At 36.7% G+C, this 23,592-nt stretch overlaps 1 protein-coding gene across 1 annotated transcript in view; it reads right to left on the minus strand.

Annotated features, from left to right (window-relative positions):
* Nucleotides 1-23,592, minus strand: part of DSG4 (desmoglein 4) — a 50,256-nt gene that overhangs the window by 25,217 nt on the left and 1,447 nt on the right. The window contains exons 2-5 of the mRNA XM_077136096.1: nucleotides 7,331-7,369; nucleotides 4,662-4,697; nucleotides 3,146-3,277; nucleotides 14-169 (exon numbers count right to left, since the gene is read on the minus strand). Of these exons, the coding sequence (XP_076992211.1) occupies nucleotides 14-169; nucleotides 3,146-3,277; nucleotides 4,662-4,697; nucleotides 7,331-7,369 (363 nt within the window). The remainder of the gene's footprint in view (nucleotides 1-13; nucleotides 170-3,145; nucleotides 3,278-4,661; nucleotides 4,698-7,330; nucleotides 7,370-23,592) is intronic.

Here is a 23,592-nt window from a genome sequence, read left to right on the forward strand (position 1 = left end):
TGCTACGACTTACCAAGAAAATCGGAGTGACCTCTCTGTCCACCACTGAAGTGATGTTAATTTCCCCAGTCCGAGGATTAATGGTGAATACTCCATAAGGTGGTCGATCAATGCCTGCCCCTGAGATGCGGTAAGTAATCTTCTGGTTCACTTCACAGTCTGATCGAATCTACAGGGAAAATGGCTAAGATTATGATCTAATTTAGAGCAGATCATGCAGAAGTTCAGAGTGATTTGGGGTGAGAAAGGACTGGGCTTTATAGCCTGATGGATTTTGATTGAAACCTGGTACCATGACTGAGTCTTGTATTTGGGAAACTCACTTGTTTAGCCCAGTAACAGCTTATAGTGGGGATAATACCACCGTATCTTATAGGTTTGTTGTGAAGATTGTTATAAGATCCCTTCCTACAGCCCCATATGGCACATACATATTTGAGAATAGATTTGTTATTATTAACAATGCAATGTTCAATTCTCTGATTGTATATAGAGTTTTCTTTCTATATGCAATCAGAATATTTGACAGAAGAAATCACAACTTTTCTATTTTTTAAAGATTGTGTTGTATTAACATATACCTTGCCTAGACTTTCGTTTGAGATTTCATCAAAATGGCAGCTAACTTAAGAAAATCAGAAGAGAAATACAATGTTTAGAGAAATTGGCAATATTTTTATAAATGGAAATCCACTCTTTTGTCAAACAGATTTTATGACAAATATTCTACCATATAAATTTTAATAGTTTTATAGCTATTGCTTATAAATTGAGACTCTGATTTTTCTAATTTCTAAGTCTGACCTATAAACTAAGATGAAGACATTTAGTAAAATAATAAGATTTGCTACCTAAAACATTTATAGTTAAACAGAGATAGCTGGAAATTCAACTTTTTTTTAGCTCTATTCTAATCTAAAGATCTTTTTTTTAATAAATGAAAAATACAAGGATGCCCCCAAACGCAAATAAAAAATGTTATAATATAAAGCTATGAGAAGGAATAAAAAAGCTATGTGCAGAATGGAAACAATAACAGTTTGAAGATTAAAAAAATCTTCTGAGATAATTAATCTCTCTTCTTAAGCTGAAATTATATTTGTAATATCATTGCTGATGCTTACTGTACTTTTATTATTAGTTTTTGGCTTGGGCAGGCACCAGGAATCGAACCTGGTTCTCCAGCATTATATTATTTATTTATTTTACTTTTCTTTTTATTTTTATTCTGTAACAACGAATCATTTAGAACAAAATTTCTTTCTTTTTCTTATTAATAAAAAACACATCCTTTATACTTTAAATACCAAAGTTACTGAAATAATTTTGGAAATTGTCTTTAAGCAAACATTTTACAACATAAAATCACCATTAAAATAAAACTTACCAGAATAATGTTTAATATTTATACACTTTAGTAAATGCCTTTTGAAATAGTAACATAGAATTTTTTGACAAGGATTAATGGAACATTTAGGTATTACATTGTCCAACCACAGAAAACTATAATTTGATCCATGGAAGTATTTTGTCATCACAGTTTGTTAAATGTTTTAGAGGCATATTGGCTTTCTGTATATGTCCACAAATGTAAAGTACTGAAGGAGGGGGAAGGTGGAAGCAAGGTTGACAATCTTGTATAACAATTATTAAATAAGAGCACTTGATAAATATTACTGTTGTTTTTGTCATTTGCTACCCTATGACTGCTCCTCTTTGCCCAGCCTTTTAATGTTTCATGAGGCAGCCTCCTCAGCAGATGTGGGCCATTTTAGGAGCATGTGTGATAAAGTATTTACTTCTTTGTCACTAGGAGAAGTTTTCCAATTTAATTAATTCCATGGCAGAATATTCTTTTATACACGTAGTTTTATTTATTGACTAAACAGGGCTGTTAAAGGGACTTTGTGCCATTATGACAATTTGCACTTTAGCCAATTTTTAAATTGTATTCATTATTTCATAATGTCTTCCCAGGGATTCCAGATTTTTGGATTACAATCCTGTTCAGCTAAATTAGCATTAACCTGTGGCTGGGTTTTTTTCCCAAAAATCTAATTTTAAAAACAGAAAGGCCAGCACTGCTGTATCATTATTTTTCTTACTTAATTGCTTTGGATGTCTTGCCACTAAAGCAGAGGTGAAGTTCACATATTACATTTTAACAGCAACTTTTCCTTTAACTTGTGGACTTCTGTTTGTCAGGACAGTTTGCTATAGTTAGTGATAACTGCACATTACAGCTAGCTGACTGCAGCTGTAGCACATCTGTTATCTTTACTAAATTGTGTTCTTTTTTCTTGTTATACATATATATATATATATATTATTTTTCAAATTCAAGATGCTTTTTTATGTAGACTCTTATTGTCATCCATCAATTTTTTAAAACTTTTTTTATTGTATAGTATGACATATATACAAATCAAAGAAATAAAAGAGCGATAGTTTTCAAAGCACTCTTCAAAAGTGGTTACAGGACAGATCCCAGAGTTTGTCAATGGGCTACCGTACAATCATCTCATATTTTTCCTTCTAGCCGCTCCAGAACATGGGAGGCTAGTGGGCTTAAATACTTTTTTATTTAATTGTTAAAAAAATACTTTTTTATTTGATTGATCCATCAGTGGATCAATTTATTGCACATTCTTGCTAATTCTCTTTTCTTATTCATAGCCATTATTCATGAAAGTATTTTAAAGATTTGTCTAATTTTTAGATGTAGGGATCTAGTAGAACTTTTGACACTACCCTCAATTTCATGGAGTGGATTAAACAAATACAATAAACGATGACTTTCCAGAGAGAGTCTGAAGACTATCACTATGTGTATACATTTTCTATAATACATACATACAATGATGAGGTAATGTGAACAGATGGACAAAGGCCAGTTGGGTTAGACATTCAAATCTCTCTTCCAGGATCACTCAGCAAGGACCCTCTGTTCCTTGTTAGCAACCTCCCAGAATATGCCACTCAGATTGGTGCTTCAGCCACCTGAGCATATGACTATGTGCCACCCAGCTTCCTAAATTGCTATAGAGTAGTGAAGGCAGCAGTTCCTTAAAGATTTGAGGGCTTTCCTTTCATGTTAAAAACATTTGTTATAAGCCTGGGGTAGTCTGCATGTTTCATTACTTACTTTGGCAATTGGGTTCCTCTTTGAATTGTCCTCTCCTTCTCGACAGGCTGCAGCAAACTTGATCCACTCCCGCTTTTGTCTTCTGACAGTTTGCCATTTTGTAGTGCCATTTTCAATGTCTAATTCTTTCACCTTGAATAAAAATCGTTCAAATTTCTTACAGTCTTAGAACAGCTTGACTTATTAAAGACATAAATTTCACATTGTAAGGTGCATCCAGAAGAAGCAATGGTATTGGAGTTGATGTACAAAGGAAGGGTTTTGTTTGCAGATATGGTAGATCGATATTGCTTGGTCACATCTGACTAGCTCTTCTTTTAGAGTCATTTCATTTCTAACTACATGATTCTAGTGAAATGAATTTCATTATCTGTATGTGGAGCTCATAATGTATTCTGCTGTATAACATGTAGGTTTTCTGTTTTAAAGCAATCCTTATTAGGTAGAAACCTTGCCTACTTCACCCTTCATTGAGTTCTGACTAGACTTTACGGTCACCAGAATTTAAAAGATTGTTGAAGTTCCATGAAAGTGTATGCCATACAGAGCAGAAGTTGTGCTGGTGAGTTGTGCTTACCTAAAAGAGGGGAGGGATTTTCTCTTCTGCTAATGAGGATACCACTGTGGATAAGCATCCATATATATTATTGTAGGATTAACTGAACTGGTGATACCTGAAGTGATCCCATGGCCACCTGTACAGCTTCCCAGTGTTGTATATTTCTATCTGTGCTTCCCATGTTCGACTCTTTGTCTTATGTTGCTTCTTTTGGTGAACATTTAGAATTTTATATTACTAAACATCTTATAAACATTACTATATATATTGTGCTAGTGTACCTACTGAGACAGAGGTAATTATTTGAACTAAGGCCTCATTAAATACCACTTTGGGGGAAGGAGATATTTTCTGTGAATAGAGCATATCCCTTCAAGGACCAAAGCATGTGCATTTTCCCCATTTTGATGAAACTTCTTGAAATACCACATATTTCTGTGAAACCACATATTTCTGGCTGTTTTCAAGAGAAATTACAAATTTAATTATATTTTTCCTAATGATTTGAGATGATCAGAATGAAGTTTTAACTACTATAATGAACTAAAGAACAGAGGTTCAGAGAACATTAGCTTTATTTTCTGATTTCCACTCTATATGGCACCAGATTCTCTAATCTATTTAGTTGTGACTATATATTTTTTATTTTTGTAACTTTTCCTCATTGATAGAACATCAGTTGTCTTGCTGATGTAAATGTGTAGAAATCCTCATTCTATTCTAAAGTATTCTTTGCTTCTTTTGCTTTGGTATAGGTTGGGAAACATATAACTAAACAACTAGAATAGTTTAATAAATAGCAGTTACTATGAAATGGAGTTGGGGGCATAGATTTTACCATTGCTATTTCAATTTAGGAGATTTTTTTTCTCTTACTTTTATCTGATGGTTATGGTTATCAAAAATTCAGTTTTTCTTTTAAATTTAAATTGACAAAACAGTTTTATTTTACATTACCTCAACGATAAATTCACTGTTTACTTCCAGGATCACCTGTTATAGAAGACACAATGTTAGCATAAATTTTCATAATTTAGAGAAAACAATGTCATGAAAATATTGACAATGCTCATTTATTAATTCATCTCTCAAATAAAATTTTGTTAATAATATGGAATATACACAGATGATACAAAATGAATAATACAGGCATCTTGCCATCCTAAATCTTTTAAATTTTAGAGAAGACAAACACATAACTTTACATTGGCAGTTAGGACAAATGTTACAACAACAGATCCCATGGGAGGAGAGAAGAGCCAATATCAGGTCACAAAGTGAATTTGGGGAAGGCCTTGTAGGAGAAGAGAGATTTAAAAACCTTTTGCAGGTGAGTCTGTTTTCATTGGAGGAACTCATGGGGAGGGACATGAGTTCCTCCAATGAAAACAGTAAAACATGAACACAGGTGTAAAGACACCATGTTTCATAGGATGTTCTATGAATGGCAAATAATATCATTAGTTAGAAGACAGCAGAAATAGTTAGGAGCCATGGGAGAAAGGGTTTAGAATGTCAATTTAGGAACAGATCATAAAATGCCTTGGATATTAGGCTGAAGGCTTGGGAAACTCTATTGGGTAGAGACAGGGAGTGAAAAAAAATTGTTTTTTTTAAACCTGTCATTGATATGAAGGAAAGGTTGTAAGAAAAGTACTTGAAGTCAAGACATGTAGGAATGTGCGATTCTTTTGGTAAGATATAATTAGAACCTGAATGTGGGTGTTGAAGCCCAGGGGTTCTGAAGAATATGTGTAGAAAAGAAGAAAAGGAACATTTAAAAAAAGAAATGAAAGGGCTTGTAGACTGCGGTGCATGAGGGGGGTAAGGGTTGGATGATTCTTGTGACGCAAGCTTGGCTTTCTAGGAGACTGGAAGGATTAGTAATAGAATCAGAAAATTCAGCAGGAGAATCTCACTGCAGGGAGAAATGACTTGCTTGTTTTATTTATTTATTTTATTTATTTATTTATTTATTTTACATGGGCAGGTACCGGGAATCGAACCCGGGTCCTCTGGCATGGCAGGCAAGCCTGCTGAGCCACCATGGCCCACCCTTATTTTATTTATTTTAAATGTGTTTCTAAAATTATGATGGATATAAAAGCTAAAGCATACTTTATCTACACAGTAATGCCATGTGAAGTCATGCCATGTGAAATGAGAATATTAAATGAAACAGTTTAAAAAGATAAACGATGTGAGCAAAGAACAGAATCTTATAGGAATTGCTTACATTTGTGCTGGGGTCAGAAAGAAGCCTAAAAGCAGAGAGCTCTGATAGACTAAGAGAATAAGGGGCCAATTGACCAGGGTTGTGGGTGCAGAGCCGATTCGGCCAGTGTGTACAGTGGTGTCACGGAGGGTTGGTAAAGAAGCTGAATTCAGAAAGCAGAAGAGGATAGAAAAGGGGGTGCAGAAGTAGTAGCCATAAAGGAGGCAAAAGGAGTTGAGCGCAGTGATAAGAAATAAGACAAGGAAGAAATAGATCATGGTTTAGGTGTTTTATCAAAGTCAAGAAGAATAGGAACTGAGAAGACCATGGGATCTTAAGTAGGTGGTCATCCCTATTTTGGTATAAGTCAGGTTGCATAGGAGTAAGGAATGAGTGAAGTAGAAAGTAACCATAAATTGCATTTTCAACAAGTTAAGAGGTAAAGAAAATGTGAGCGATATAATGGTGTTTGAGGGTTAATTGGATCAAGACATATTTTTTAGGTTGGGAAACTATAACCCAATGTACAATCTATTGGTGAAGGTAAAGGGGTTTGTGGAGAGAAAGAGATAGAGGTAGAAGAAGGGATAAAGGAAGGGAAGGAAGCAAGGAGTGGATCAACTGACAATGTTTGAGAGAACAGTAATGGTTGAACTAAAAGTGCAGGTAAAAGAATTAGAATTGCTAATGAGGAAGACTATTTCTTCCTCTGAAACAGGTCAGAAAAAAAATACAGAGAAGAAAGAAAACCATTTTGAGCTGTAATTGGAGGAAAATTATACACTTACTTATTCTATAGCTTTGTGGAGTTGGGATGAACAAGAATGGGGAAAGCCTAAAGGAGACTGTCATAGGTCTCTAAGAGTCTGCAGTCAGGGACGCGGCAGAAAGCCGGAAAAGACTGTTAATCAGAAATGAGAAGGAGGTCCACCTAAAATTCCTGTCTTAGGAAACCCTTGAGTATGGAAAACAAGAAACAGAGAAAATGAGCTAGGATTCCACAGTCAATGAAGAGTTTGAGGACCAGTCAAGGTTAGGAAGGAAGAAGATGATGTGTCGCCCATCTGTTTTGTGCCTTCACTAATAAAACTACCCAGGAGTGGGAGGAGAAGGAACATGAGGACTGTCCTAGGTTGGGAATTGTTATCATGGCAGAGGAGAGACTTAGGGAGGTTGTTCCAGTTTGCTAGCGGCCGGTATGCAACACACCAGAGACGGATTGGCTTTCAATAAAAGGGGATTTATTTCATTAGTTCTTCAGAGGAAAAGCAGCTAACTTTCAACTGAGGTTCTTTCTTATGTGGGAAGGCACAGGGTGGTCTCTGCTGGCCTTCTCTCCAGGCCTCTGGGTTCCAACAACTTTTCCCCGGGTGATTCCTTTCTGCATCTCCAAAGGCCTAGGCTGAGCTGCGAGTGCTGAGATGAGGAATGCTGAGCTGCTTGGGCTGTGCTACATTGCTGTCTCTCATTTAAGCACCAGTCAATTAAATCAAACATCATTCATTGCAGCAGGCACGCCTCCTAGCCGACTGCAGGTGTAATCAGCAACAGATGAAGTTCATGTACCATTGGCTCATGTCCACAGTAACAGAACTAGGTGCCTTCACCTGGCCAAGTTGACACTGAATCTAACTACCATAGAGGCGATAGATAACTATTGTGAGTTCCAGGTTAGTCAGGGAGCAGAGTAAAACTGGAAAGCCTCTATGCATGAAGAGGTAAGAGAGAGATTGGGACCCGGCTGAGCGGGTGCAGAGCGGAGTCTGCCGGCATGAGGGAGTGTAAAAGGGGGGAGAGTGCAGGTGGGGCTTTCAAATGAGAGCTGAATCTGTAAGGGGAAAAACCATTGTTAATATTTGGAGAAATCTTTCAGACCTTTTCTCCACAAGCATATACTTCCACACATTTAAATTTTTAAACAAAAAGACATTACTTATACATACCATTTTGTAATTTGCTTTTTTTTTGTACTCTATGATTATCATGGTAAAGGTCCATGCCAATTAATGCATATGGACAGTATCCATTTTGATGGTTGCCTTATGTACCATTTTAATAGCTATCTTTCCATTCAGGTCATTTGGGCACCAGGATAATTGAGAACAGACATGGATCTGCAGTGCTGCAGACCATCCTCTGCCATGTGGTTTTCAGCTATGGTCCTCCGTGGGGAAGGTTAAGAGGGAGTGCCACTTTGCTTTGGTGGATGTCAGAGGATTGGTGAGCTTGGCACACGAGCTAGATGATTAGTAAGATTCTCCCTCTCTTCATTTTCAACTTCACACTTTTCCCTTTGGCTGTTCCTTTTCCTCTTCTATTTTTCTTCCTTGGTGTCATCTTCCGTCTGTCCCTCACTCGCCGCCTGTTGTTATTTCAGGCCTGGCAGAGAATCACAGTAGCATCATGTTGCTCATCCACCCGCTTTGGTGAGGACTGGTGGAGCCATGGAAATGAACAGCTATAATCAACCCAGTGAACTCGTTTTATAATCAACCTGATAAAAATAGTGGTCGTGAGTCCTAGCTGGGTTCTGCCCGTAATTCAGTTGGAGTATGTGGCAGATAGCTTCCACTCTTTAGTGGAAGGCATTTTCACCCTGGTTTCTGCCTGCTTACAGGCCTGCGAGGTTAATGTTGTATCTATGCAGTGTTGAAAGAACAATCCGGGTGTGGAGCCAACCCTCCATTCTACCAATTATTTTATTTACTCAGCACCTGTAACTTCTCTTGAAATGCCTGATATTATTTAGTGGCTTGTTCCGACTTTGCTTGAGCTTTGGCATATCATGGTGCCCCTGGCTCTGGATAGATATTGCATTTTGTGTTGGTTACTCCTAACAGTATCCCGCAGTGCCTTAAACATTTTTTGCTCATGTCACTAAAAAATTTTAAAATCGTGTTTTCCTCATATCTTTCTTTAGTGATACTACATTTTTCATCATCACTTTAAATATTTCAAAGGATGAAATTTAAGAATATTAACATTTTAAAATAAAACTATGTGCCACTTTTTAAATGTAGGCAACAGAATCTAAATACTAAAGCCATCTGAGGCCCAATAACATCCATTAAAAAAAACACACGAGTAAATTCTTCTTCGATATTTGAGAATTTAATTTCATTCTTATTTCTCTTTGAATGCTTACACCCTATTTTCACTTGATATACTGTATCCACCACAGATTTATCTATTATGTATATCTATTTGAAAATATTTTTTATTGAGAAATATCCACACAGGTACAGCCTACCATATTATACAAGCAATGGCTCACAATATCATCACATAGTTGCATAGGCTTCACTAGAACGTTTGTATCACTCCAGAGAAAGAAATAGAAAGAAAGAAAAAGAACTCGTATATTCCATACCCTTTACCCTTCCCTCTGCCTGCAGCACTGACAGGGGTGTACAAGTTTCAATCTACCCAATTTTTACCCTTTATCGCCCCTTATTATTTATTTATTTTTTATCTTTTTTTTTTTTTCACTCATCTGTCCATAGCCTGGATAAAAGGAGCATCAGACACAGGTTTTCACAATTACACAGTCACATTGTAAATGCTATGTAGTTATACAGTATTCTTCAAGAATCAAGGCTATTGGAACACTTCAACAGTTTCAGGTGCTTCTCTCTAGGCACTTCAATATATCATATACTAAAAAGTGGATATCTATATAAAGCATAAGAACAACCTTCTAGATATCCTCCCGGCTCTGAAATTTCGGGCACAGGCACTGAGACTTTGTCTCATTTCTCTCTTCCCCCTTTTGGTCAAAAAAGCTTCCTCATTCCCCTGAAGCCAAGTCCCAGCTCATCTCCAGCAGTCAGGTTCCACACAGGGTGAAGGGCAGTGAGTTCACTTGCCAAGTTGGCTTAAAGAGAGAGGCCACATTTAAGCAACAAAAGAGGCTCTCTGGGGGTGAATTTTAGGCATAAATTATCAGTAGGCTTAGCCTCTCCTTTGCAGGAATAAGCTTCATAGGGGCAAGACCCAAGATCGAAGTCTCAACATATTGAATTGGTTGTCTCCACTGCTTGTGAGAGTATCAGGAATTCCCCAGATGCTGAAGTTGAATATTTCCTCCTTTCTCCCCAGTTCCCCAAGGGGACTTTGCAGATACTTTTTTATTCTCTGCCTAAATTATTCTGGGATATATCGGGGCATCACATTAACTTGTACAAACCATCAAGATCTCACACCCTATTCAAGATTTCATGCAATTAAGATTTATGTAGCATATATGTTAAGCTTTAAATGTATTTCAAAATATTTTAAAGCTTGCAACAAAAATATATACATGAATAGAACTTTTATCTCATTAAAATTTCTGCAGCTGTAAGTTTGTAAGTGTTAAAAATAATTTTTTCTGGATTGAATTTACTGTAAAATTATTAGCACACAATTGATAAGAGAACATGCACATAATGGATATTTTAATGACAATTTTGAATATTTTTATTACTAAATCTAGAGAGTAAATTTCAATGGATAGGCATTGCAAATAAATGAAGCCTTTTAAAAAATTAGGTCATGAGTAAATATTACTTATTGCTAGAAGCAAACAAATTTCAATATCAATCTGTTTTGCCTGGTTTTGCTTTTACAGTTACGAGCACTGAGAAAACTTGTTCACATTAATAGGTAGATGGTATGGGAGAATTTTTAAAATAGTAGCAGAGTCATGAAATCATTTAAACTTATTAACTATATGCCTCAAATCTAAAGAGTAATTTACCATTAAAAACTATTTTTAATGACCTATTAGCTGACAACTCTATTAGGTCCTCCTTCAATTTTGTTGAAAATAAATAATTGGAAACCACCTGACTTGCAAAATAATTTATTACCTGAGCTTTAGAGCCAATTCTCTTTCTCAGCACTGACATCAGTATTTTGAATTATCCATTGGCCTAATGCCCCAGATGCTTTTACAATCCATTGTAGTACAGCACAGTAATATTTGCCATGGGTGAGAAGTGTGACTTTTTTTTTCAAGTAGGAGTTGAGAGTGGAAAACTAGCTTCATACTGTAGGGATTCAGGTGCATTCTCAGATAGATTGATTTTAGGAAATAATATGTATGGAAGCTGAAGATCTGGAAAATGATTCCTTTAAAACCAACCATGCACTTGTGTCTTTGGATGTGTTCAAGTGTCCTGGGCTCTGTGTGCTCCAATCTGAAGACTATTGGTGCAGTAGTGACTAAATTGACATCACAGTTCTTCAACTGGTGTACATTTCTAAGTCAAATAATTCATATCCCAAAATAGATTTATAGTCCTAAATTATAGTTTGGCACCATAAAAGGGAATGGGGTATAGAGGGAAATGCTTTCTACTTGGAGATAAAATTGCTGAGTAGAGTCCTTGGTTCTGTCATGTGTGCCTGGACCAATTACCTCGCCTCTCTATGCCTAAAGTTCTGATCTAAGTAGAGTAGCAAATGTGAAAGCCACAGACTCAGTGAAGGCTTAGTGTGTTTCTAAAGAAGAAGGAACAGTAAAAGACTGTTCTTCTGTGCTTTAGAGAGTGTGTTCAGAGTGTCCCTGACATAAAAATGTGCTAGTCAAACGTTTTTGAAGGTTTGAAACTAGCCACAACCAGCCAGATTAGAATTTAGTTTAAAGGGCTAAAGAAAGTGTTTGAAGTTTATTGTACTTTGTTCTTGGCCTCCTTAAAGAACCCAGCTCATCTGAAAGACAGCGGTGATCCAAGCTAACCCTGAGAACGCTTAAGCATAGGCCCCTTTCCATCCTTCTTACTGTCTCTGGCACTCTTTTAGACCAGGGCAGATGCACTGCTAGATCCAAAGGTTCCAAACTAGTGGAATTATATTGTGCCTGTTAGGGGACCTCCTGCTCCCAGCTCAGCTGGCTCTACTGATGAGGGTTAACAGCGACCAGGCCCTTGCGACTCAGCGAGTAGATAGAGTGGTTTCCTTTTACCTATTATTCTCTGGCTCCAAGAATTTATAAAGCCACAAAACACCTGTGAACAGTTGTTTTGGAAGAAACTGGAACTATCACCTTCCTAAATTGTATAAAGTAGCCTAACTGCATGAATCTCAATTAAATTGTGAAGAATAGTTACTGATTCCTGTATAATTGCAGAGATTCCGTACCTGTGAAAGTTAATCTTCTTTTAGAGTACATGTAGGCCAGGCATCATCCTATAATATGATTTGGCCCAGGAGCCTTGCCAAAGGATGCCCACACAGAATGGAAATGGCTGAACCAGTTAATATAATGGTGGAGTACTGAAAAAGGAAATTGTGGGTATCTGCTGTTGAGGGAGTAAAAATAACCTGGTAAGATGTGTAGAACATGAGTATATGACAGCCTCTTTTGGCCTGGTTGTCTTTGGGTGCCCTTTCAATAAGTTGCATTTACTGAAGGAACCTGAACAGGAATCCTCCTGGTAATAAGAAAATGCCTAAGAAGCTGAAATATGTATGCCCATGTTAATTGCTATAAATACAAACAATAAGACACAGAAAGGGCTTGCATGTTAAAAGAGGGAGGTAAACAGATAAACTAAAAAAATGTTTGGAAATAATATAGATGTCACAAAGAAGCAAGTACAGGGTGCAGTATTGACCCAAAAGGGAGGGGAGTCAATTCTGGCACAGTGGAAAGAGTTTTTTGACGTGTAGTTTTGGGCTCAAATCCGTACTACTTAGGCGATGTCTTACTAATTTTTTCCCCACAAATTTCTTTATTATAAAATGGGGATAATTCTACCTACCTTTCAGGATTTTTGTGATGCATGTGAAATAACTTTATTAAGTATAAATATTTTTCTTGGGTGAGGTGGTGGAACGGCAACATAATGGCAGATAACACCAGAGAGCCAACTCCTTCATTGTCTCAATTTTAAACACTCAAGCTCAATTAACTACATTAAAGTTGTTTGTCAACATGTAGGTGGAAAAGATGGTGAAGTGAATTGGTAAGAAAGATGTTAGACTCTAAATCCATTCATTCATTAAAAAAATATTGGTTGATAAAATTTTATGGAGCAGCCACTGTTGTCTGCATGTAAGACTTACTTTCCTGTTATGAGATGTATATTGTAGGGGGAAATGAGATGTACAATATTTTATTGCCGTTTACTCTCTACAGATTGCTGTTTTTTTCTGGACCTTGGTTTCTCTTTCATTACATGCTCCTAGAGAGAAAATAATGATCTTATATAAAATATGAGGCTTCTAAGTCATTACATCTGTTTTTTGTAATATGAGAATACATATTATACTACATACTGAGTGCATTTAAAATATTAGCTACTGAGCAAGGACTACACCTCTGTGACTTACCTTTTTGAAGTCAGTTTTCAATGTCATCTGTATACCTAGGATCAACTTATTAATAGGCAGTTCTCTTCTGAATAATACTTATAAAAATAATGGGGTAAACTAGTTGCCATCTTCATAGGAAACTGGTAGAGATGCCAAATTCAAGACTGATTATGCCACTTTTGTTTATAATTGAAGGTATATCGAATAGTGGAATTTTTGTTTGTAAGCCTTATAATTTTCTGCATAGAAAGGTAGGGCAAACATTTCTCATGCAGGTAATATCTGAAGGTTTCACATCAGTCACTCTTTTGACACACCCTCTCATCAGAGCTGCTTCCATGAATAAGGAATTCCCACTGAGATTCTAGTTGGGAGAAGGAAGGAAACATCGCAGCAACTCAAACAATGCATTCATTGCTCTAAAAGGAACTTCTCCCTGGATATTTAAGAACTGGAAAGAGTCATAAAACTGTGTACTCAGGACCCCAAATCTCTCTAGAAAAGGAAAGCATTAAAAGGAAAGAAAAGAAAAGCATCATAGAGTCCCAAGGACCATGAAATATTTTTAGGGCAGGATTTTAAACCTATAACTCTTCAGGTAGATATTACTGAGAAAATTAAAGTAGTAAGTCATAGTTTGATAATAACACTAGATATCCCTTGGGATATAACACTATTTTTTAGGTGAGGTTTCTACCATGAACTTTGCAGGAGTTTGGAATAAAAAATATATAAATCTGTCCACATAGTTCAAAATATATTTTTAAATTCCATAACCACTTATACCAACAAAAAATAATGAAAGTGAGATTCGTTTCCACGTAGCCTGTGGTGTGATGAGAACATCAATAGTTTCTGTGACAAGCAGCACTAAAACCAACATTTGTGCTGTCCGGGGTATTGTGTTTGGCACAAAGAAAAAGCCAAATCAGGTAAGGTTTTTCCCCTCCATCATTCTGAGCTTCTAGACATTTGTTTGATGATAATATTTTTAGAATCCAACAATTTCCATCCCACATGTCAGAATCACATTGTTATATGTGAGCACTAAATTGACAAGTGGCAAATATGTTTGAAAAGTGTTATGCCTCTTGTCAACCTAAAATGGGATAATATCTATGTGCTTAACTACCTACCTTCTTTACTTTCCAAGAATTAGAATATTTAATTGAAGTGTTTACATCTCACATGGAGCATGAGTGGTCCCCATATGTGGACAAACATTCTTATCTGATAAAAGCTACAAGGCTGTTTTATTGATCTTATTAACACCCCTCCCCCCAATACTAGTCTCTCATAGATAATAAATGTTCTGCCTTATGTGGTTCTGTCCTAGTAAAATTTACACAGTCTGTACTGTTGCTCAAATCTTTAGGGTTTTTTTGCAATTAAATTTATGCAACTAGTATTCAGGAGTCAGACATGAACATCTCCTACCTAAAACTATTCAGTAGAGACAAGTTTGGCATCCTGGAGTTTCTGCCATGGAAGAGCTTAGCTTAAGCGTTCATTCTTTTTTTTTTTTTTTTTTTTTCACATGGGCAGGCACTGGGAATCAAACCCGGGTCCTCTGCCATGGCAGGCAAGTGGTCTTGCCAGCTGAGCCACTGTGGCCCACCCTAAGTGTTTATTCTTAGCGCGGAATAGAGCCCTGAGAAGATGGCCGCCTCGACCCAACTTACACAGCTACTTTGAAGGCCAGATCTGACTCAAGCCTGGCACTCCGGAATCTTGGTTCTGTGTTGTTTGTACCTCACCACCCAGCTCTGTCTTACAGTAGAACACAACGAACCTTCTTAGGATGAAAATGCCAAGGGACTCACATGATGAAATGAAACGCCCTATTATAGCCTAGAGTTTTGGGTACCTTTTATTGGTTAAGTCAGTCAAAATGTTGTTTAAAGTACTCTTTGCGGTTGAGAATTAGATGACAGAAGGTACCCGTCAGTCTCCAGCAGGTCACCACACCCTCATTAGTGTTAGTTGCAATAATGCCAAAGAGAGTCTTCTATTTAGTTAATGAAAAGGGGGAAGAGTTCAAGTTCAGGAAATTATAGCCAAGTAGGTATGCCTATTATCCACAATGCCTGTGATATTATATTGATTCTCCTTTAACATTTCTTGCATCTGTTTCAATCTTGAAGCATTCCAGAAGTCTCTACTCCCCAATTCCAAACATTATTAATTGATATCTCAAGAAGGAATCTACTAGAAATGCATAAAGAACTTATAATTTATTGCAATTAATATGAAAGGTAAAGCACAAATATTTCAGTGTCAATGGGGAGTGGGGAGAAATTAAATATTAAATAGCACGAAGATTATTAGAAAAAACAAAAAACAAAAAACTGATTACTGAGTATATAATAAACCATGAACTCCCAAAAAAAAGTACCTGAGAATGTGAAATATAATAGTCTTTCAAGATCAAGGAGAAGAAAAATTAACTCTTCAATTAAATAATGTATCATAAAACGTGCCTATACAGAGACCAGCAGAAGCCAAAATTTAGTGCTAAGAGGTTGCCTCTAAAATGTCAACACACAGAATCAGTTTCCCTTACAGAAAACATCAAAGCATGCAGATACCCCATAGAAGTGTAACAAGAAGTAATGGTGACGATTTACAATTGGCTATTCAAGACTAAGATTCTTACATTTTCCTTTAGTAAAAAGAGATGAAGCAGAGACATTATAACAGAGCAATGAGCTTTTGTCTGGTGTTTTTCAATTTACAAATACTTCTTTAAAATGGTCTCACTTAAGAGCCTGTCTCCCAAATCCGGAGAAAGGAATGTTCTCCACTGTTCCCATGCTCCTTTCCAAGCTTGGGCTGTGTGCCCATTGGCAGTGGTAAACTCTGAATTGCTTTTGCAATTCATAGAAATGTGAACACTCGCTGTGCCAACTGGACAATGAATGACCTGTTCCCATCTCTTCCCAGCGGTGGCTGACCTCTGTTTTTCAGAACTGATGTTCAGATGAGTCCCAGGATAATGTCACTACCTGAGGATAGGGTGGAAATCTTTTCCCAAATTTGTGTTGCCAACACCACTGTGGACATTCCTGAGAGATTGAGGTGCAGACAACTGCAGGGTATTTGCCTTAATTTGCTTAGAAAAAAAATCCACAATTTTCCCCAAACCCTCCCCTCATCTTTCCTTTTTTTTTTTTTTTAACTGTTTTGACTGAATTGTTCTGTCACTTGACCATCAATTCAATCTAAGCTTGCATAGTTGATTCTTTAAATAACTAAGTTGACAGCAGTTTGTGGCATTGATCCTGATCTTTGTGCCTTTATAGACCTCGGATTAGAAGCTACTTTCTCTCTTTCAGGCTTAGGATATTTGCTGTGTATAGGTGCCTATCTGGAAAGTATAACCACACCTTGGGCATCCAAGTGCTGTAGGAAATGAACATAATATCCCAAAATGCCACATTTACTTTGATGAAATAGCGCATCTAAATGTTCCTCTTTCAGGCTGTAGGAATGCTATAATAATTTCAAAGGAGGTTTGTCTTGCTGGCTTGGCTTTCTTCATTTTTCTTGAACCATTTCTGACTGAAAAGTTTCTCATATGGTGTTACAGTTTCCTAATTAGTGGCAATGTAATGTTGACATAGCTAACATTTCTCTACCTTGAAACAAACTCACAGGGAAGTAGCTGTTTAAAAGAAGTGGGTTTGATCAACTTTACTTCATTTCAAATTTAGAATCCATTTGCAGTAGGAATTTTGACAGCAATCTGTATGATTCAAGTGTAATTAAAAGAAAATAGGAACTTAATTTTAGTGAAGATTATGAATTTTAGAATCACCCTAGCATTCAATCGGAACTAGTTTATGTCTCTGATGTCATTTAAATCCTATTTAGCCAGATTCTCACACTGTTTCTCTAAGGCATTTGGTCCTTCAAGTCTTTTGAAATCAACAGAGGCTGAACACACAGTACTACTGTTTCAGGAAGGAGATAAAAATGGAATAAATGCTGTGTAGAAAGTCTAACAACTGACAGAGGAGATAAGGACTCAGAGCAGCATTTCCTTCCCAGGACTTTAAGTTCTACTTACCATTAAAATGATCAAAAGGCAAATGTTTCTGAAAAGGAGCCAATCCATTCCTTCCGGTTTCTCTGAACAGGAAGCCCAGGGTGATTCTGTCTCAGTCCTGGGTCTCTGGGTCCTGAGTTGGGCTCCGCAGGATGGTGCGCTTCGAGATGCCCTAGCAGGAGGGCATGGGCGAGAACTCTGGAGCTCTCTGAGCAGAGGGATGAAGATGTTCTATAATGACTCTGTTTCCCCACCCCAAATCCTGGGCTGGTCTGGAAGGCTGGCACTGTTTGGGCTCTGGGTAAGAACAGAGACACGCCTTGATTCTTATTGCAATGAAACCCTTTGTTGGACACCAAAGAAAAAATCTTACAGAGTGAGGGCAAGATTTACAGGGAAGATACCCAATGAATAATAAATTACTCACAACATGAAAAATAATTAAAATGCTAGGGCCTATCATCATGCTAAATAAAATTGGTAGGCTTCCTCTTATTGCCAACATTGTAAAAGCAAAATTATACATACTGACAACACACACACACATACACATATGTCTACTACAGAGGCAACTCAAGGAATGACTCTTACCAGAGACATGGAGAAAAATCACTAGGCTTGAAGTATGGTATTGGGAGAAAGAGAGAAAAACAAAGCTCTCATCTCTTAATTCACTTCTTAATTCTTCTGTCTTAAAGTACTATAGTTGAACTGAATTCCTCAGATTTAAAGATGTTCTGAAATAACAAGCTTAAAATGAACAAACTCTGGCTTAACTGCATGTTTGTTTCTACATTTCAGCACCTTCTTTCCTGATTATACAGTTGAACCTCTACGATATAATATTAACTAAATTATTTAAAAATGACCACAATATGGGATTTGCTTGCTCTGCATGGCATTTCCACTGATAAGAAAGTACATAACATTTCAAACGATGTTTAATTAATAAATGTTTATTAAGAAGAAGTTGGAATTGGAAACCTGAGAATTTAAGAGGGAAAGACCAGAGCAATATCTGGGATGTTTTTGAAAATCATTTTTCTTTTTAAATTGCTTTCTTTCCCTTTGTTAGTATAGATTTAGAATAGGGTAAAGGCTCCTAATGGAAAAAATTGTGGGCTAGCAGCAATATTAACAAACATAAAAAGAAAGCATAATTAAATATTCTTTAATTGCTAACACATGTTGCTTGGGGAATTTCAAAGGGAGATTGCATCGTGAATTCAGTATGCCATCTCTGTAATTCAGAAACAGAGCAGGTTCTATCTCTAGTAATGGAAAGTATTCTAAATACTGCTTCATCTCTTGGGAATCTTGGTTTTAGCATTTTTGGGAACTTAGGAGAGAGTCAAAACAATTAGAGGGCTGGCATAGCATCCTAAACTGAAGAGAAATGAATTATACATTGAAGATATTTATGAGAAAGAGAGAAGGAAATTGTATTTAAGCAATGGAAAAAAAAGGACTTGCTACAAAGAGGCTGTATTTGGAGGTATCTATCTAAGCCTACCAGTATTTGGGATATCTGCTTTATTCAAAAATATATAAGCTGGCCAGTTAAAACGTACTTTTGGTGTTATATTTAAATGCATATCTTTAGGTAGTCCCTAAAGGGACTTTCTTTCAAGGTCATTTGAAAGAAATTTAAAGAAAGCATTTTAGGTCAGACAGAGCCCTAACTACAATATCTCAGCAAATATCTCTTAAGGGACAAATTGGCACTACTCTAATTTCAGTGTGTTTTAAGAGTAGAATGAGTATTTTAGATAGTCATGGCATCTGGTGGCAAATTGTCTAGAATGCCACACAACCTAAATTCACTAGGTGATTAATTAACCCACTGTTTCACTGTATGTAGATAGGTCCTTAAACCAAGTGTGATGGAAAGCTATGCATGAGTAAATAAGCATTTAAAATATTTCTTTGCAATTCTTTTATATCCAACTGAACTTTCATCATAACTTGTTGTCATAATTTTTTTTGTTCAAAGGTTTGAAATTTGACAATTGCATCTACTCTCGAAAATTTTTCTTTTATACCTGGGTCAAGATAGTATTCAATTATTTTACTCCTGAAATGTATCTTCTATCATAATGCTAGTGAACTTTAAGACATTGGAGCCCAGAAGAAATTTCCCCTTGCTTCTCAGCGTGTGGTGGGAAATACAAATGGTACTGCTGCTCAAGATCATTTAGAGCCTCGGTGATATGATGAGGTATGCTCCAACCCAGCCAACCAGAACTTTTCATTGTCTATAATCATGTGTGGTCTTGTTTCTAAAATTTTTTTAATTTGTTTTTTTGAGCAAAACATTTGATCAATTTTGGAATAAGGGCGGAAAATGAGAATTAGCACTATATTAGCAAGTGGAGATGTTCCCTGAATAACTTGGGTAATTTCTGTTCCTAGAGATGCACCATAAACAGCTACAGAGATAACTGTAGTCTTATAGAAATTTAATGTGCAATACTGTTTAAGATTTGAGTCATTGAAGCAAAGAGAAGAATATAAAGTATCTCTCAAATGAATGGAATTTCAGGCTTAAGCAAATATGGTTGACCCCCTCTCTAGTGTATCAGTCAGATTTTCATGGCCCATGGATACAACATCTGTTTTGGTAGCTGCAGCAAAAGGAAATTATGGGCCCATAGAACCTGAGCAAGAGTGAGAGACCTTTGATGCAATGAGAATCACTGCACAACAGTTGAGAATGGGAGGTACCCAAAGGAATGGTTGAATGACTTTCTGTGATAAACAATGGGTCAGTCATAGCTGAAGAAGGAACTGAAGGATCAGGGGCAGTGAGCGAGTGTCATGATGGTTTTGTTTTTTCCAAGCACGCTCAGAGGGAACCTGTAATAGTGTATCATACTAACGCACATCACATGTCATACCGACTATTGTTTAACCACTTGAAAAATTTTATTTTTGTTTTATTTTGGCAAATTAACTTGCCTAAGAGAATTAATGAAACAGGTTTGGTTCCCTTTGATGCTGCTTTTCACAAGGGGAAAACAACACACTTCTCTATTGTAGTGTCTGATGGAGATATTTTATAAATGTTTCTACCCTTGGTTTATCTTATAATTTGTTTATTTCTTCTGAAATATACAACTTTCTATCTACATGATGTGCTGTTCGTAGGGTGAGTTTCAAAGAAAAGAAATGGCAAGAGAGAAATTGGTGCTAGATCATTTGGGTAGATTTCCTCCAGGTTTCTCCATTTGTAAATTCTTGATTTCAGTGGTCCCTAGAACTTGAATCTGCACACTGTTATCATGAATCGATTTAAAAGATCCCGCAATAACTGAGAAGTGACCAGTTGAAGCCTTGTTACCTCATTTGTACTAACTTGTTGAGGACGATTCTCAAAGAAGAATCCTAAAGGCAAAGTTTGGTCAGATTTCTGAGCTTGGGTAGATGAATAACTGCTACTTCTTTTTCTCTTGTTGGGTACCAGTTATCCTGGAAACAAAGAAGCATGACATATTAAAGTTTAAAGATACCCTAGAGATGTTCTAATCTATTTTCTCTCTTCCTTCTCTCCTATCCATGTGATAGGTGATAAAATAAAGCCCAGAGAGGTTAGTTTATTTACCCAAGGCTGTACAGCTTATTAGTGTCCAAAAATAGAGTATGAATTCCTTCTCCGGATTTACAGTCAATTTATATAAATACTAAGTCACTTTTCAGTACTAACTAGAAATGTGAAGGTAGAGTGAGTGATGGCTGAACATTATTATCTCTTTTAAAACTTTCCATACTTTAGAGTCTAGTAAGCTTTTTAATAGTTGGGTCTACGAACATAAATTTTTTAGTAGGATAGTGTTATTCTATTTTCTTATATAAAAGTGTACATTGAATTTCAGGGATGCTCTTGATATTTAATTATTTTTCTTATTCTTCTGTCATATTGTCTCATTTTTTTTCTTAAGTAGCAGGACATTTTCATTCCACACATCATATTCATTTAAAACTCAGTGAAAGCTTTAGCATTTATATTTTTTAAAGTAATGCCACAAAAAGCAACTGATTCAATAAATTCTAGTATAAGTTCTCTTTTGAAAAAAAAATGTTATCTATATGGACAAAGATGAAAATGTTAGAGTAAATTTTCTGATCAAATTATCATAGCTTAGGGTTACTAGGTGAATATTATTTAAGTCTCCAAGGGCAGCTATGTTTCTTGAAGACAGGTGTTAACAGAAAGGAATTTAAAATATGTGTGTGGATGTGTGTGTTTCTAAATTATGCTTGTCAAATGCAGTGGGCAAGTAGTTCTTAGCTGATGCAAGCAATAGGCTTTTCATTAGTGTGGGCCTGGGGAGATGGACAGAAGTAAACAAGGCTTGTCTTGGTTTTTGACCTACAGCAATTGCTGTGAATACATGTCTGACTGGTCATCTTGAGATAATGGTACTGAAGATATACATCCTGTCTCTCATCAAAGCCAAGTTACAAATAGCAACAAGGGGGCAGCAAACCAGGTTATTTAGTGGATGTTAGAAATCACTGAGATTAAATGTCAGTTTCCTAAAGGGTTACGTTAATACCATAAGGATGATGTTAGTTAACACCCTAAAATCATACTTTACACTCTGACAGAAGTGCCTTGTTGATTCACTCCATGGCTTAATGTCATTGGTATGGGATGTGTTCCAAATAAGTGGGCTATTCTTCCAAAGGATAGAGTGGCTTCTGGTTCTGAATTAATGAAAGTGTATTACTTATATACTTATTACATACTTGCTGCATACTTATCCCAGGAGATGCCACCCTAGTCTGCCTCTTGACCCCTGATCACAATAACTATGACAGCCACCCCACAGTGGCAGAGTTACTTAGATGTGACTCTAGATGTTTTGGTGACAGTGGGGTCCCCTCTGTGGAAAACTTGAAAAGTGTATATGGCTAACCTTTGAAACTGGCAGATTCTGATGTGGGGTCTGAGTGCTCAGGTTGTTTGGGGAATGAATCCAGGTATAGGAGGTCAAAAGCTAGTCAATATTTGTCTTTGTTTTTTTTTTTTTAAATGCACTTTTATTGAGATATATTCACACACCATACAATCCATCTGAAGTATACAGCCCATGGCTCACAATATCTTCATGCAGTTGTGCTTTCATCACCATGATCAATTTTAGAACATTTTCATTACTCCATAAAAAGCAGAAAAAGTCCCGTATCCTTTATCCCTCCCTATTATTGACCCCTGGTATTGGTGTAGTATACTTGTTGAAAATATACTGTTGAAAACAGAATATTAAGATATTACTATTAACTACAGCCCATAGTTTGCAAAAGGCACATATACCTCTATTTTTAATTCTTTGTAGTAGTGTCATACATTTGTTCTAACTCAGGAGAGAACTTTTCAATATTTGTACAGTTAATCACAGTCATCATCGACCACGAGGTCCACTGTGCTATGCTTTCCCACGTGTCAACCTCCTTCTCTCTTTCTGGTGACGCACATGACTCTAAACTTCCCCTTTCCACCATATCCACCCACAATCCAGCACCGATAATTATACTCACAATAACACGCTACCATCCCCTCTATCCATTTCCAAACGTTTAAGTTCACCCTAGTTAAACATTCTGTGCAAATTAAGCAACTGCTCCTCATTCTCTAGCCTCATTTTATATCCTGGTAACCCATAGTCCAGATTTTATGTCTATGAGTTTACATAGCACAATTAGTAAACTACCTTTTCACCCTTTTCATATTGGAGCAGTCATAGCATATTTGTCCTTCGGTGTCTGACTTATTTCACTAACACAGTGTCCTCAAGGTTCGTTCATGTTGTTGCATGCTCTAGGACTTTATTCCTTCTGACTGCTGAATAATATTCCATCGTATGCATATACCACAATGTTTATCCTTTTACCTGTGGATGGACACTTGGGTTGTTTCCATTGTTGGGCAGTTGTGAATAATGCTGCTATGAACATTGGTGTGCAGATGTCTGTTCGTGTCCCTGCTTTCAGATTTTCTGGATCTATACCGAGTAGCAGGATTGCCAGGTCACAAGGCAACTTTGTACTTAGCTTTCTGAGGAACTGCCAAACCATCCTCTGTGGCACCTGCACCATTTACATACCCAACAGCAATGACCAAGTGTTCCTATTTCTCCGCATCTTCTCCAACACTTGTAGTTTCCTGTTTGTTTAATAGTGACCATTCTAGTTGGTGTGAAATGAAAGCTCATTATGGTTTTGATTTGCATTTCTCTAAAAGCCAGTAAAGTCGAGCATCTTTTCATGTGCTTTTTACCCATTTATATTTTCTCTTTGGAAAAAGGTCTATTATGTATTTTTGC

Source organism: Tamandua tetradactyla, chromosome 18 (assembly GCF_023851605.1).
Source record: "Tamandua tetradactyla isolate mTamTet1 chromosome 18, mTamTet1.pri, whole genome shotgun sequence".
Lineage (NCBI taxonomy): Eukaryota > Metazoa > Chordata > Mammalia > Pilosa > Myrmecophagidae > Tamandua > Tamandua tetradactyla.